The 14,746-nt window shown below is 37.3% G+C and overlaps 1 protein-coding gene across 7 annotated transcripts in view; it reads right to left on the reverse strand.

The window, feature by feature from the left end:
- HERC2 (HECT and RLD domain containing E3 ubiquitin protein ligase 2) overlaps positions 1-14,746 on the reverse strand; it is a 268,128-nt gene that overhangs the window by 20,035 nt on the left and 233,347 nt on the right. For all 7 annotated transcript variants that reach the window (XM_042941272.1, XM_042941277.1, XM_042941274.1 and 4 more), the window contains 7 exons: positions 14,019-14,144; positions 12,035-12,190; positions 11,521-11,636; positions 11,223-11,421; positions 7,173-7,387; positions 1,685-1,862; positions 904-1,065 (listed from right to left, as the gene is read on the reverse strand). In XM_042941272.1, the coding sequence (XP_042797206.1) occupies positions 904-1,065; positions 1,685-1,862; positions 7,173-7,387; positions 11,223-11,421; positions 11,521-11,636; positions 12,035-12,190; positions 14,019-14,144 (1,152 nt within the window). The remainder of the gene's footprint in view (positions 1-903; positions 1,066-1,684; positions 1,863-7,172; positions 7,388-11,222; positions 11,422-11,520; positions 11,637-12,034; positions 12,191-14,018; positions 14,145-14,746) is intronic.

Genomic DNA, 14,746 nt, shown 5'->3' on the forward strand with positions numbered 1-14,746 from the left:
GCACAGCTCTGGGAAGAAAAGCTATGCAGTTTCAGCCAGGCTCTTGTCCCATCTGAGGGGGCTCTAGTAGAATGCTGCCCTCCTCCCCCACAGAGCTGCCTGTGGGCTGTAAGGGTCTCTACTCCTCACTCCTCACATGCAGTCCCAGATCCCCAACAAGACCAAACACCAAGCAGAGAACAATTTCTAGTTTTCTTTCACAGCACACACACTCCCAAATCCACAGCAAAGCACCTCAGCTAAATGGCTCCATCATGTTCATGCACTGTAGGCAGCACAGCAGTCAGCACATGATCTAAACACATCAATGAACTTAATCTCTGCCAACTACCCATTCACAAGGGCAAGTTCACAAACTTCACAAAGTTAAGAAATTGCTCAGAGTCATGCAGATCACATGGAGAAAAGCAATCTGACCCCCAACCCAGGCCTACAGTCTCTTCTCTTAGTGTGTCACAGGATGTCTATTTAACACAGCTTCTGGCTAAGCCAGCTGCAACCCTTTCAGCAAGTACTATTACAATCATAGCTACAGAACTCTGTGAATTGAAAAGACCATGAACAATTTGTTATCCCTTTCTTCAAACAGGTCTATATACTACATAAAACCACAGGTTGTGCTAACTTACATAAATTTCCCAAGACAGCACAAATAGCACTTAATATATCTTAATACCTTTGGGCCTTTCACTTTTTACTCAACTACCCATTATATTTTCTGCAAAGAAGGTAAAGATGAGGTTAAAAGACTCCTGAGAAGTATGCAGAGGGGGATGGGGTGGTAAGCCTAGGAGGGCCTGGGGTGGGGAGGGGCGGGCTCTAAGAGCTCCACAAAGACGTGGAACCCTCAAGTCCCAGATCATTGGGAAAGGTGTCTTTCTCCCACTGTGCAGACACAAATACCTTCATGGGTACTTTACAGCCATCACTGCCTCCTCTGCCAAGCTTGCCGTAGTCCCCATCCCCCCAGGACCAGACAGTGTCATCATCAGTGAGACAGAGGGTCTGGGCATCTCCACTACCACAGGCAACATCAACCACGTGGTGGCCCTGCAGTGCTTCCACCTTCAAAAAAAAGAAATCAAAGTTATGCAATCACAGCAGAAAGAAGGTTTACCTAAGGAAAGGCTTTAAAGTACTGTGATGCTCTTGGGTTGGGAGAGTGGGGGCGGTACTATTTTAAGCCTTTACAAAGAATGTGTAATTTTAACAATCATGTAAGATAAGACCAAAAACACCTTCATCAATCTGAACCAAATCAATCTAAACGATAGGAGGCAGGTTATCAGTGTCCCTAGTGAGCCAATCCTACCACACCAGGAAGTCTTATTCACTGCCTCACCCAAAATACAGTGGGCCTTCTAGAAGCCAAAGCATTTAGCTAGATGCCAGGTAATATTTATTTATATATATTTATATGTGTAAAATATAAATAAAATAATAAAAGGAGATTTCAAATACTATTCTGTTTAAATGACACATGGAATATAAACCTCCTTGTAAATAATGAGGCTAAGACCATCAACTCTAAAACTAAAAAGAAACTAGAACAGGAAATACTTTTGACTTTTAAAAATCAAAATGGCATAATGACAATGAGAAGCTGCCTCCCCACCACCTTCAAAAGTGAGGGTGTGAGGAGACACCCCAGGCCTCTGAGCACCTTCTCAAGGCGCCTTCTCACCAGCTTTGGCTTTAACTGGTCCTCACTGTCGCTGTGCCCCAGGCGGCCATACCGGCCTTTGCCCCATGTGTAGAGGTCCCCTGCTGCGGTGACACAGGCACTGTGGGCTCCACCGGCAGCAACATCAACCACTTCAATTCCTCTCAGAGACTCAATGACGCGAGGGCGGTCACATGGACTGCAAAAAAGGCCACCAAATATAACTGAAATAGTTTTATTCTTAAATATTTTAAAAGTATTAAATACTAGGCTTTTGGTTTGTTATATACTTATTCAATGTACACTTCTCAAATGAATTGTTTTTTATGTTTATTTTTTATTTTTAAATTTACATCCAACTTAGTTAGCATATAGTGCAATGATTTCAGGAATAGATTTCAGTGACTCATCCCCTATGTGTAACACCCAGTGTTCATCCCAACAAGTGTCTTCCTTAAGGCCCCTTACCCATTTAGCCCCATCTTCCCACCCACAACCCCTCCAGCAACCCTCAGTTTGCTCTCTATATTTAAGAGTCGCTTATGTTTTGTCCCCCTCCCTGTATTTATATTATTTTTGTTTCCCTTCCCTCATGTTCATCTGTTTTGTATCTTAAATTCCACATGAGTGAAGTCATATGATATGTCTTTCTCTAATTTCACTTACCATAATACACTCTAGTCCCACTCATGCTGTTGCAAATGGCAAGATTTCATTCTTTTTGATTGTCAAGTAATACTCCATTATATATATATATCTTATGTATATGTATATATACCTTATATATGTATATCATACATACATATGTATATATATCTTATCATTATATCATTACTATATATATATATATATATATATATATATATAATGGAGTATGTGTATGTATGTGTGTGTGTGTATACACACATACATATCTCACATCTTCTTTATCCATTCATCTGTCAAGGGACATTTGGGCTCTTTCTACACTTTGGTTATTGTCATAAAATCAATTGTTAATTAAGAAGAATCATTCAGACCTGAACTCAAAATTTTATAATTTCCTAAATGTTTTCCTTTACACCAGTTGTCCTAATGCCACTGAGCAGGAGACTTGCTAAATCAGAGGCCAGGAGACTAGTGCCCAAATGTGGGCCAAGTCTGGCCCATGGCCTGTTTTTGAAAAGCCAATGAGCCTAGAATGAATTTTACATTTTTAAAGGTTGTTAAAAAAAAAAAAAAAAGGAAAGAAGCATATATTACAAAGACTAAAATATGTAGGCTACCTGGCTCTTTACCAAAACAATTCATCCACCCTTGCTATAAATCAACATTTCATTTATAGAGTTTTATCAAATGAATGTCAACTAGCCTACAATGTGCCAAGCACTGACAATAAGTTTGTTTTCTTATTACTGAGTTTTGAAAGCTCTTTATAATAATTTTGAAAGTAAGACCTAAGCCAGATGTATGATTGCAAATGCTTTCCCAGTCTGTAGCATGTCTTTTCAAACACCCGGAGTTCACATTTTTATGAAGTCCAATTTATCCTGTTTTTCTTTACTGGATCATGCTTTTGGAGTTCTTTCTAAAACTCCTTGTCTGACCTAAAGTCACAAAGGTTTTCTCTCATGTTTTCTTCTATAAGCTTTTGGACTTAGGTTTCACATTTATGACTATGATTCATTTTGAGTTAATTTTGGATACAGTGCAAGTCAAGAAGTTCACTGCTTGCTATATGGTTATCCAGTTGTTCAAGACCATTTGTTGAAAAAGCTCTGTTCTCCAATAAACTGCACTTTTGTAAACTGTGCATTGGAAGTTATAAGGCAGAAATCAAACTTCATTTTTCCACACTCATTATTCAGTATTTGTGGTACATTTTGAGACTCTATTCTGTTCCACTAATACATTTCTCTCTCTTTACAACAGTACTACACTGTTTTGATTACTGTAGCTTTAAAATCAGGCTTGAAATAAGGTAGCGTCTTCCAACTTTGCTCCTGATTTTCAAAGTTGCTTTGATTATTCTAGGTGCTCTGTATTTCTCTATGAATTTTACAATCAGCTTGTCAATTTCTACAGAAATTTTGTTTGAGAAGGGGTTGAATCTATAGGTTAATTTGAGGAAAACTAATAAATCAACAATATTGAGTCTTTTAATCCATGAACACAGTATACTCATTTGTTGATTTTTAAGTCTTCTAAAATCTTCCCTAGCAATATTTTATAGTTTTCTCTAAGTCATCCATGTGTTTTGTTTTTTTTTTTGGTCAAATTTATCCCTTACTATTTCAATTGTGGGGGAGGGTAATATAAATGGTATTTTTAAATTTCAATTTCTGATTACATTTGCTTAGTATAAAGACAATTGCTTTTTATTTATTGATCTATCCTGCAACCCTGCTAACCTCACTTATTGATTCTAGTAGCTTTTTTGTAGGTACCATAGATTTTCTATATAAGCAATTATACTACGTGTAAAGAAGCAGCTTTAATTCTCTTTCCCATTTGAATGCCTTTTATATCTTTATACTGCTGAACTTCACTTGACAATCTTGAAGTACAATGCTGAATCTTGATAGCAGATGTCCTTGGTCTTGGTTCCTATAGTTAGGGGAAGTTCAGTATGTCATATTAAGTCACTATTAGCTCTATATTTAACAGAGATGCCCTTTATCAAGTTACAGAAGTTCTCTTTTATTCCTAGATCTAATTTGGACATTTTTCAGCCATCATTTCTCAAAATCCCCTATCCTCCTCTCCTTTGGTGACTTTACTTATATAATAGGCCACTTGAGGCTGTTGTCCACAATTCACTCATGTGATATTCATTTTATATGTTTGTGTATTTCATTTGTTTCAGTTTCTATTGTTACGTCATCAAGCTCACTGATCTTTTCCTCTACTATGTTTAATCTATATTAAACACATGCACTGTATTCTTCATCCCAGACTTTGATTAGGGCATTTAAAATACCTTTCAATCTCTAACATGCTTAAGTTTTCCCTCAAGTTTCTTAAAGATATAGGCATGTGGTTAAAATACTGTTTTAATATTTTTATCTAGTAATTCTACTACTTATGTCATTTCTGGGTCAGTTTTAATTGAATGATTTTTCTCTTTATATGGGCTATACTTTCCTACTCTTTTGCATGCCTGATAAATTTTTTACAGCTTTGAGATATAATTGACATATAACATTGTATAAATTTAAGGTGTACAATATGATGAGTTGATACATATATACTGCAAAATGATTACCACAATAAGGTTAACACAGCCATCACCTCACATAATAATTTTTGTGTGGTGTGAACACTGAAGATCTACTCCCTCTGAGCAACTTTCAAGGATACAATAAAGTATTGTTAACTACAGTCACCATGCTGTACATTATGTCCCCAGAATTTATTCATCTTATAACTGGAAGTTAGTACCCTTTGTCGACATCTCCCAACCCCCCAATCCCCAGCCCCTGGAAACCACCAGTCTACTCTAATTCTAGGAGTTCAGTTTTTTTAGATTCCAAATATAAGTGAAATCATAGTGTTTTGTCTTTCTCTGACTGATTTCACTTAGCATAATGCCCTCTAGGTTAATCCAAATTGTCACAAATGCCAAGATTTCTTTTTCTATGGCTGAATAATATTCTAACACACATACTACCACCACCCCACCCCACCCCACCCCACCCCACCCCACATCTTCTTCACCCATTCACCTGTGGATGAACATTTAGGTTGTTTCCATGTCTTGGCTATTGTTAACAATGCCACACTGAACACTGGAGTATAGATCCTTTCAAGAAAATTATTTCATTTTCATCAGATATACACCCAGAAGAGGGATTGCTGGATCACATGGTAGTTCTATTTTTTACTTTTTTCTATGTTTTCCTATAGTGGCTGCATGAATTTATATTCCCACCAACAGTGTATAAAGTTTCCCTTTTCTCCACAACCTCAGCAGCACTTATATCTTGTCTTTTTAATAAAAGCCATTCTAACAGGTGTAAGGTAATATCTCACGGCTTCGATTTGCATTCCCCTGAAAATCAGTAATGCTAAGCAACTTTTCATGTACCTGTGGGTCATCTGTATGTCTTCTCTGGAAAAATGTCTATTCAGGTTCTTTGCCCATTTGTTAATTGGGTTTGTTTTTTTTGTTTTTTTTAGTTTTTGCTACTGAGTTATACAAGTTCCTTACACATTTTTGACATTAATCCCTTACCAGTTATATGGTTTGCAAATATTTTCTGTTATTCTATAGGCTGCCTTTTATTTTGTTGATTGTTTCACTTGCTGTACAGAAGCTTTTTAGTTTAATGTAGTCCCACTTTATTTTTGCTTCTGGTGCTTGTGCTTTTAGTGTCATATCCAAAATAACATTGCAAAGACCAAGGTCAAGGAGCTTTCTCCCTATGTTTTCTTAGAGGACTCTTATAGTTTCAGAACTTATATTTAGGTTTTTAATCCATTTTGAGTTAATTTTTGTAAGTGGTATTAATTCAGGGATCTAATTTCATTCTTTTGCATTTGAATATCCAATTTTCCCAATACTATTTATTGAAGAGACACATGCCTGGTAATTTCTGAATGGATATAGAACATTGTGACGTTTCTCTTGCTGAGCGCTTGATATGTCTGTATTGATAAAGATATTCCTGAGCTTATGGTTCCTTGTGAACAATTTAATCCTTTCAGGTTTTGCTTTTAAGTGTTTTTGATGGGATCAGAGCAACAGTCCACCTTTAGTTTTTTTACCCACTTTTGTGCAACATCATTCTTAGTCCTCTAACCAATGTTCTGGGAATTATCAGGTTTTGGAAGCAAGCTGTATTGTCTGCCCTCTGTGAGCTCTGTGGACCATTCCTTCTAGTCCTTTTGGGTGGTTTGTTCCTTGGCCTCTGAGTTCCTTGGCCACTGACACATGTGACTGTCAGTATTCACCTCCGTAGATCACTGTATGTAACTTTACTGCCTGTTATCCATTGTCTTTAGGGCAGCTGTTTCATATATTTAGTCTGGTACTTTAAGTTATTTCAGAGATGAAGGTCTTTGTTACTCCAACTGGGCAGGTAATTCCCATTAATTTTTAAAAACTAGAAAGTTTGGTTACTTTGTTTAAAAAATATTGTCATTTGTGTGTCCCCTTATCCTCACTCCTTCCATTTCCTCTGTATTTACAGCTTTAGTATCACACATGTTACCAAAATGCCAACTGTTGATTCAGTGAATTACTTGGGATCAGAGGAAGAAAACTTGGGGAGAAGGACGAAGAGAAGCTCAATGTACTTAGTACTTAAAAATCGAAAATTCAGAATTGATTTTCCCCTCAAATAGAAGGGCAGTGGAGGCAAGCCCACACATTGTAACATGAACTTATTTCTGCCAAATGAGTCATTAACATTTAACTTGAGTAGATTATTATAAATGTTGTCCTGAAAAACAAAGTGCCAATATGTTATACAAGAGGTAAAAGAAACAAGGAAAGCATAACATCAAAAATAATGTTTTCACATAATACCTTCTGTTGCCATGCCCCAACTTCCCATCTTCTGCCTCACCCCAAGAGTAAACTTCTCCTTCTGAAGAGAGGGCAAGACAGTGTTTTCCTCCTGAGTTCACAGCTACTTTCTTAATAAACACGTGTTGAATGGATTCAAGTAATGTTGGGGTAGATACCGACTCTGTCCCTCCAATTCCTAGTCTGCCGCCTGCACCATATCCAGTGGCATACAGCTAAGATGAGAAGAATATAAGTATCAGATTTTTATCTAAATATCCCTATGTTCTAGTAATTAACAAACTCAATCAGTATTCTAGATATTTTTACCACAGAGAAATGAATTTTAAAGTTAAAAATCACAGGAATGGGGGCATCTGGGTGGCTCAGTCAGGGTCGTGGGATTGAGCCCTGCACTGGGCTCTGCACTGAGCATGGAGTCTGGTTAAGATTCTCTCTCTCCCTTTCCCTCTGCCCCTCCCTGGCTCACACACATGTGCGCTCGCTCTCTCTCAAAAAAAAAAAAAAAAAAAAAAAGTTTACAAGAATGTTTAAGACTTTTCCATGCTTTATCAAACACTAAAAATGAAATAGTTATGACTATTTAAAATCCCAAGTTCACAAAATGTATTTTAAAAAGAAGATCTTTTCCCTGGAAGCAAATCTCTGATAGTAACACTGATAGAAACACTCATAGAAAAACTATAAATAGATGTAGTATTTCAGCAAGGCTGCATATAAGTCACACAGTAGAATACACTATTTTTCTTTCGTTCTAAGTGAGTAATTATTTCAGGGCACAAGGTTTATCATTTTTAAAAAAGAATCAGACTGCCTTTTCCAAATGCATGTCAAACATCCCTCCTATAAAAATTTAAATATTGTTTCATACTGTTTCAAATGCATTGCTGCAATAGTAAGGAAAACCTCAAGGACTAAAACAGAAAGTGAAACCAAGAACTCAGATTGATAAAAGAGCCCTAAAGCCAGTGTCCCCTGAGAAGGTTTTGAGAATCTTCAGCACACGGGGTGTCGAGGGTAAAGTACCAAGCTTAAAAGGAGTCTCCTTTTAGAAAGATGATCCTCCAGTGGGCCAACTGTGAGGAATAAAAAGAAAACAACAAAGCAAGTTCCCTTTCTCAATCTCAGCACTAAATTATATGGAGAAAAAGCTCTCCTGAGAATTAACAACCATGAAAGGTGGTCATTAGGTTGGTTTTCAGTCTAAATTTATACTATGTATGGTCTAAATTCCTTTGAGAATTTAATTTACAATGACTTAGATTTGTAGTACCCCAGGGTTATAAATTCTCTTTTGATGAGTGATTTCCAACTAAGCCTCAAAGAATTTCTACATAAAATTTTCTAAGGAAAAGGGTCAGCTCATAGTTGAAAAAAGATGCCATGAGGGAGTCAGAACAACAGTCCAATATTATCTTTAAAGAAATAAAAGCTTGAAAGTATCCCTAAGGAATAAGAATTACAAAATTACCCAAAGCAGAACTTCCAGGGATTAAAAAAACAATAATTGAAATTAAATACCCAGATACATTTAATAGCAGATTATAAATAGGTGACAAGAGACTAGAAGATGAATCTGAAGACATTCTTTAGCATATAGCATAGAAACACAGAGAAGAGGAAACATGGAAAGAAGGAGTTAGAGATATAAAGCACTCAACAATCAGAACACATTTTCAGGCAGAGATCACACGGAGAATATGGTAGAAGCAATATCTGAGGCAAAAAAACAGTCTAGGAATTTACCAGAGTTGTTTAAAGACAACTTCTCAAGAGCCAGAAAGCCCCCCTCTCCCATCCCTTACCACCTGGCAAAAACAAAGTAAAACAAAAAAGGACAATAAAAATATATCACAGCAAAATGCAGATCACTAAAGAAATATCTTAAAAGTAGCCATAGAGAAAAGATTTATTACCTCCATTTGGATAAAAGTTAGTCTGACTGCTGACATCTCATTAGCAACAATGAAGTCCAAAATCCAAAAGAATAAAACGTTTAACAGGCTGACTGAAAATAATAGTCAACTTAAAATTTCATACTCTAGAACAGGGGTTGGCAAATTATGGCCCATGAGTCAAATCAGGCCCACCATGTACTTTTGTAAATAAAGCTTTATTGGACATAGCCAGACACATTCATTTACATATCATTCATAGGCTTGTTTTCATAGTTGCCAACAGAGACCACATGACCCATAGAGCCAAAAATACTATCACGACCTTTACAGAAAATGTTTGCAACTCTTACTTAGGATAAAGGATAAAATAAAGACATATTCAAATACACAAAAACAATCTGAGGATAAACCAACAAAAGACTCACTAAAGAAAAATGAAAATATAAAGTAGAAGCAAAATGAAGTAGAAGAAACTGTTTAAAGATATAAGGTCTGAGACATAAGAAATAATGTGAGCAAAGACATGTGCAACATTTGGGTAAATCTGGAAAAATAACAACAAAAATAATAATGCCTATCATTCCCTAATGGGTTTGTGCCAGAACACAGGATAACAAAGTATCAGCTATTTGTATTACTTGGGAGGAGGACAGAAGTAGTAATTCACTTCAGATTTTACATATGCATGTTATAATAACCAGGAAACAATAAAAGACATAGAATTCTCCAGAGAATAGAAAAAGGGAAAAAAACAAAACAAAACACTTCAACCCTTTTTTATGAGACTAGCACAATCTTGATATTCTTGGCAGGCAGTCTCTGATGTGGTTCCCAAGAGTCCCTAATTCACACCCTGTGTAATCCCTTCTCCTTGAACATGGGCTAGACCTAGTGACTCAATTCTAATGGACAGAATATGGCAACAAGGATGGACTGTCACTTTTGGATTAGGTCACACAAGACTGTAACTTGTGTCTTGCCACACCTCCCTTGCTTGCTCTGAGGAAGCCAGCTGCTACAGTGTGATGTGGCAAAGAACTGAGGGCAGCCTCAACCAACAGCTCATGAGGAACTGAATGCTCAGTATAGCCCTGAGGCAACTGCAGCCTGGGGAGAGATCCTAGGTGGGAGGACCAAGCTAAGCCACCTCCAGAGTCCTGACGCAGAGAAACTGCAAGATAATAAACATGCATTTTTAAGTTAATTGTTGTAAGTTAAATAGATATATAATAATAGAGTACCAAAATCAGACAAGGAATATATAAGACAGAAACATTATTATAATCGCACTTTAAGATCTTGGAGCTCCCAAAAATCCCAAAGAAAATATTCACAAACACAAACCAAAAAAATATAAAACATCCTGACCAAGGTGGGTGTCTCCACAGAATGCAAGTGGGTTAAATATAAGAAAACCAATTAATCCAATTCACAACATAAATCCACTAAAGGAGAAAACATCCCTAGGAATAGTTTTTTTTAATGTAGAAAGAGAAGGCAATTTCCTTAATCTCATAAAGATCATCCACCAAAACCTCACAGTAAGTTTGTGAAATGTTCAATCACAGTGTTTACTTTGCAAACTGGATTAAGACAAGAACAAGCCCACAACTACCACCCCTGCTCAATATTATACCAAAACAACCCAATACAATGAGCTTCCTTTCTTCCACACAAAAAGGAAAAAATAAGAGTGGTGAACTGAAAAGGAACAAAACTGATTTACAGATTATGACTCTATAAAGAAGATACAAGAAATCCTGAGATATAGAAAAGAAAGAAAATAGTTGAATAAGGTCACCAAACATAAAGACAATATATATGTATCAACCATTTCATCATACTAGAAGCAATTTTTTAAAAAGCATTACACTAGCAAATAAAAAAAAGGAATACTCTAATGTATTATTGATATGCAAACAGTACACTTTTCTACGTACGCTGTATTTCAAAATAAAACACTGTAAAGTTATAGAACACATCAAAGATCATACAGAAATATTTTAGAATGATAACTGCTTCCAACAATAAGTACTATTAACCTTGAGATAACGTTTTAATAGAGTCCTTACACATACCATGGACCAATAACGCACTCTAGCCATAGCTGTCTCTTAGTTTTTAACATATGACACACAAAAGGCACCCTTACCTTTCCATCAGCTGTCACTGCAAACAGAGTCTGTTCTCCTCCAATTAACTGCACAGGTCTGAGAGTTGCAAGAGCTTCACATGGAGTGGGAACTTTAACTTTTGCACCTTCGATGCCCCCAAGCTGTCCCCTATGATTATGCCCCCATCCATAAATTGTTCCACTGCCACCTGCAGAAAGAGTCCAGTCATCTGGTCGCCTACAACAAACATTAAGTGAACAATTAACATGGGAAAGAACTGCACATACAACACCTTTCCCCAGTGTACAGCATTATTCTTGGTTCTGATATAATAACCTGTTCATCCACTGCACAAGTTGTTCATCTTGCTCTCTTTTAAAAATGTCGTGGCTCTCGTGGAGAACATCCATGTGTTCACTGTCTGCCATTAACTCACGAATTTTCTTAGCCACCTAGACAACATTATTATGAGATTATCAATAAACACTCACCTCTCAAAAATGAAACACATAATATTAAGGTAACAACACAGGAGTGATCCCGATTGCAGAATCTGAGGGAATGCCAACATCAATACTGTGATTTTATAGTTAATAAGCAAAATCAATACAATTATAATCAAGTCTAAGATATTGGAATGTCTGGGCAGTACTAGTATATCTTTAGTTTACTAAAAATAAACTTTAACTGAAATTCACAGTATGCATTTATTCATTTTCACCTATGTGATTTTTTTCTTTATGGTATCCCTTTGTAAGAGAAATGTTGCTGTGTCTCATAATATTGGCATCTGTTTACACCATGACTGAATAAGGAAAATGTTTTTACATTCCAAAATAACATGCAATACCTCATCAAGAAAAAGACGTGGCAATGGTGTTCTTTTGTCCAGGGCCACAGCAACGCGGGAGGCCATGCAGTACCTTCGGAACCAAGCCCACTTGTGTGTCTCAGCACAGCAAGGGAGAGTGTCTAGCTCCAGGTCACAAGCAAGAGCTACCAGTACCTGTAGCAACCAAAAATTAACAAAACAAGGAAGCTCAGAAATGCAGCTAAGAATCTACTTCACCAACACTGCATGCTAAAGACAGACACCATTACAGGGTTTCTGTGAGTTCTCATTCAGGAGCTCCTTATTCCAGGCTGACTGCCATGTGTCTGCAAGTGTTTTACCACTACCAGTGGTGTGGATTATTCCCACCCAGCTCCTAGTGATGCACCTTATACACAAGACCTCAGATCTGACAACTGCCACAACACTTACTGCCCAAGTCAAGCATCTCAAAGTACACTAATACTTGGCTAAAGTATTAAGGGCTTATTAGGTCATAGTCATTTCTGGAAATTTTTCATATTCAACTTCAGCAATACTTACCCATGTCCTCAAGGAGGCCTGAAATGTGGTGCACTACACACAACCACTCTCTGTGTCTCTCCTAGCCAACCAGCTCTCTCATCACTTTATTTATTTTTAATATGAAATTTATTGTCAAATTGGTTTCCATACAACACCCAGTGCTAATCCCAACAGGTGCCCTCCTCAATGCCCATCACCCACTTTCCCCTCCCTCCCACCTCCCATCAACCCTCAGTTTATTCTCAGTTTTTAAGAGCCTCTTATGGTTTGCCTCCTTCCCTCTCTGTAACTTTTTTTTTCCCCTTCCTCTCCCCCATAGTCTTCTGTTAAGTTTCTCAGGATCCACATAAGAGTGAAAACATATGGCATCTTTCTCTGTATGACTTATCTCACTTAGCAAAACACTCTCCAGTTTCATCCATGTTGCTACAAAAGGCCAGATTTCATTCTTTCTCATTGCCAAGTAGTATTCCACTGTATATATAAACCACAACTTCTTTATCCATTTATCAGTTGATGGACATTTAGGCTCTTTCCATAATTTGGCTATTGTTGAAAGTGCTTCTATAAACATTGGGGTACACGTGTGCCTATGCATCAGCACTCCTGTATCCCTTGGGTAAATTCCTAGCAGTGCTATTGCTGGCTGATAGGGTAGATCTATTTTTAACTTTTTGAGGAACCTCCACACTGTTTTCCAGAGCGGCTGCACCAGTTTGCATTCCCACCAACAGTGCAAGAGGGTTACCGTTTCTCCACATCCTCGCCAACACCTATAGTCTCCTGATTTGTTTGTTTCAGCCACTCTGACTGGCATGAGGTGGTATCTCAGTGCGGTTTTGATTTGTATTTCCTTGATGAGGAGTGATGTTGAGCATCTTTTCATGTGCCTGTTGGCCATCTGGATGTCTTCTTTAGAAAAGTGTCTACTCATGTCTCCTGCCCATTTCTTCACTGGATTATTTGTTTTCCGGGTGTGGAGTTTGGTGAGTTATTTATAGATTTTGGATACTAGACCTTTGTCCGATATGTCATTTGCAAATGTCTTTTCCCATTCCATCGGCTACCTTTTAGTTTTGTTGATTGTTTCCTTTGCAGTGCAGAAGCTTTTTATCTTCATAAGGTCCCAATAATTCATTTTTGCTTTTAATTTCCTTGCCTTTGGAGATGTGTCAAGTAAGAAATTGCTGCAGCTGAGGTCAGACAGGTTTTTTCCTGCTTTCTCCTCTAGGGTTTTGATGGTTTCCTGTCTCACATTCAGGTCCTTCATCCATGTTGAGTTTATTTTGTGAATGGTGTAAGAAAGTGGTCTAGTTTTATTCTTCTGCATGTTGCAGTTGCAGTGTCCAGTTCTCCCAGCACCACTTGTTAAAGAGACTGTGTTTTTTCCATTGGATATTCTTTCCTACTTTGTCAAAGATTAATCGTTGGCCATACTTTTGTGGATCTCATCACTTTAAAACAAGTCAAATATTACCTTAAAGAATGGGCTGTGGAGCAGTTGCTTGCCACCTCTTACAATAGGATCTTCATATTCAAATTGCCTTTGCAAAGCTTCCGGAAGGCCTTTTACCAAAGCAGCAAGAGCACTACCTGTAAAACTCTAAGAAAACAACAAGATTATATCCTAGTAAAGCAATCCAAAATGTAGGGAAAGTAACCATTTTATTTCTGTGAGTCAAAAGTTTTGTTATATTGATACTATTCTCCCTAAAAAATGTGTATTGATATTTTCAAATAAGTTTGATGAACACTAAAATTTAAAAGAAGAGCTTGAAAATTTACCTCAGAATGCTTGGTCTAGATTTCAATACAGCCACTTGCAGGGAACAAGGCCCTTTTTGGCCTACAAAGTCCCATCTCCCAAGATCGTTAGGATCAAGCATCCTTTTAACAGTAACTACCTCATCCAACAAAATAAGGGGATGTGGTGAGCCAGACTTGTTGCAAAGTCTAACAGATACAATCCTATGCTCACAGCCATTGACACATCTTTGTTTCCAAAAATCACAGGCCAGCCTGCACTCAGTATATGGAGTAACATAAAGGAGTCTGGATGGGACAAAAGCAGGCTTATTGTTATGTAGAATTTCCCAACTCTTCTCAGTGACTTAAATTTTTCAAGCAATATTTTTTTTAAATTTTTTTTTAACATTTATTCATTTTTGAGAGACAGAGATAGAGTGTGAGTGGAGGAGGGGCAGA

Source organism: Panthera leo, chromosome B3, assembly GCF_018350215.1.
Source record: "Panthera leo isolate Ple1 chromosome B3, P.leo_Ple1_pat1.1, whole genome shotgun sequence".
Taxonomy (NCBI): Eukaryota; Metazoa; Chordata; class Mammalia; order Carnivora; family Felidae; genus Panthera; species Panthera leo.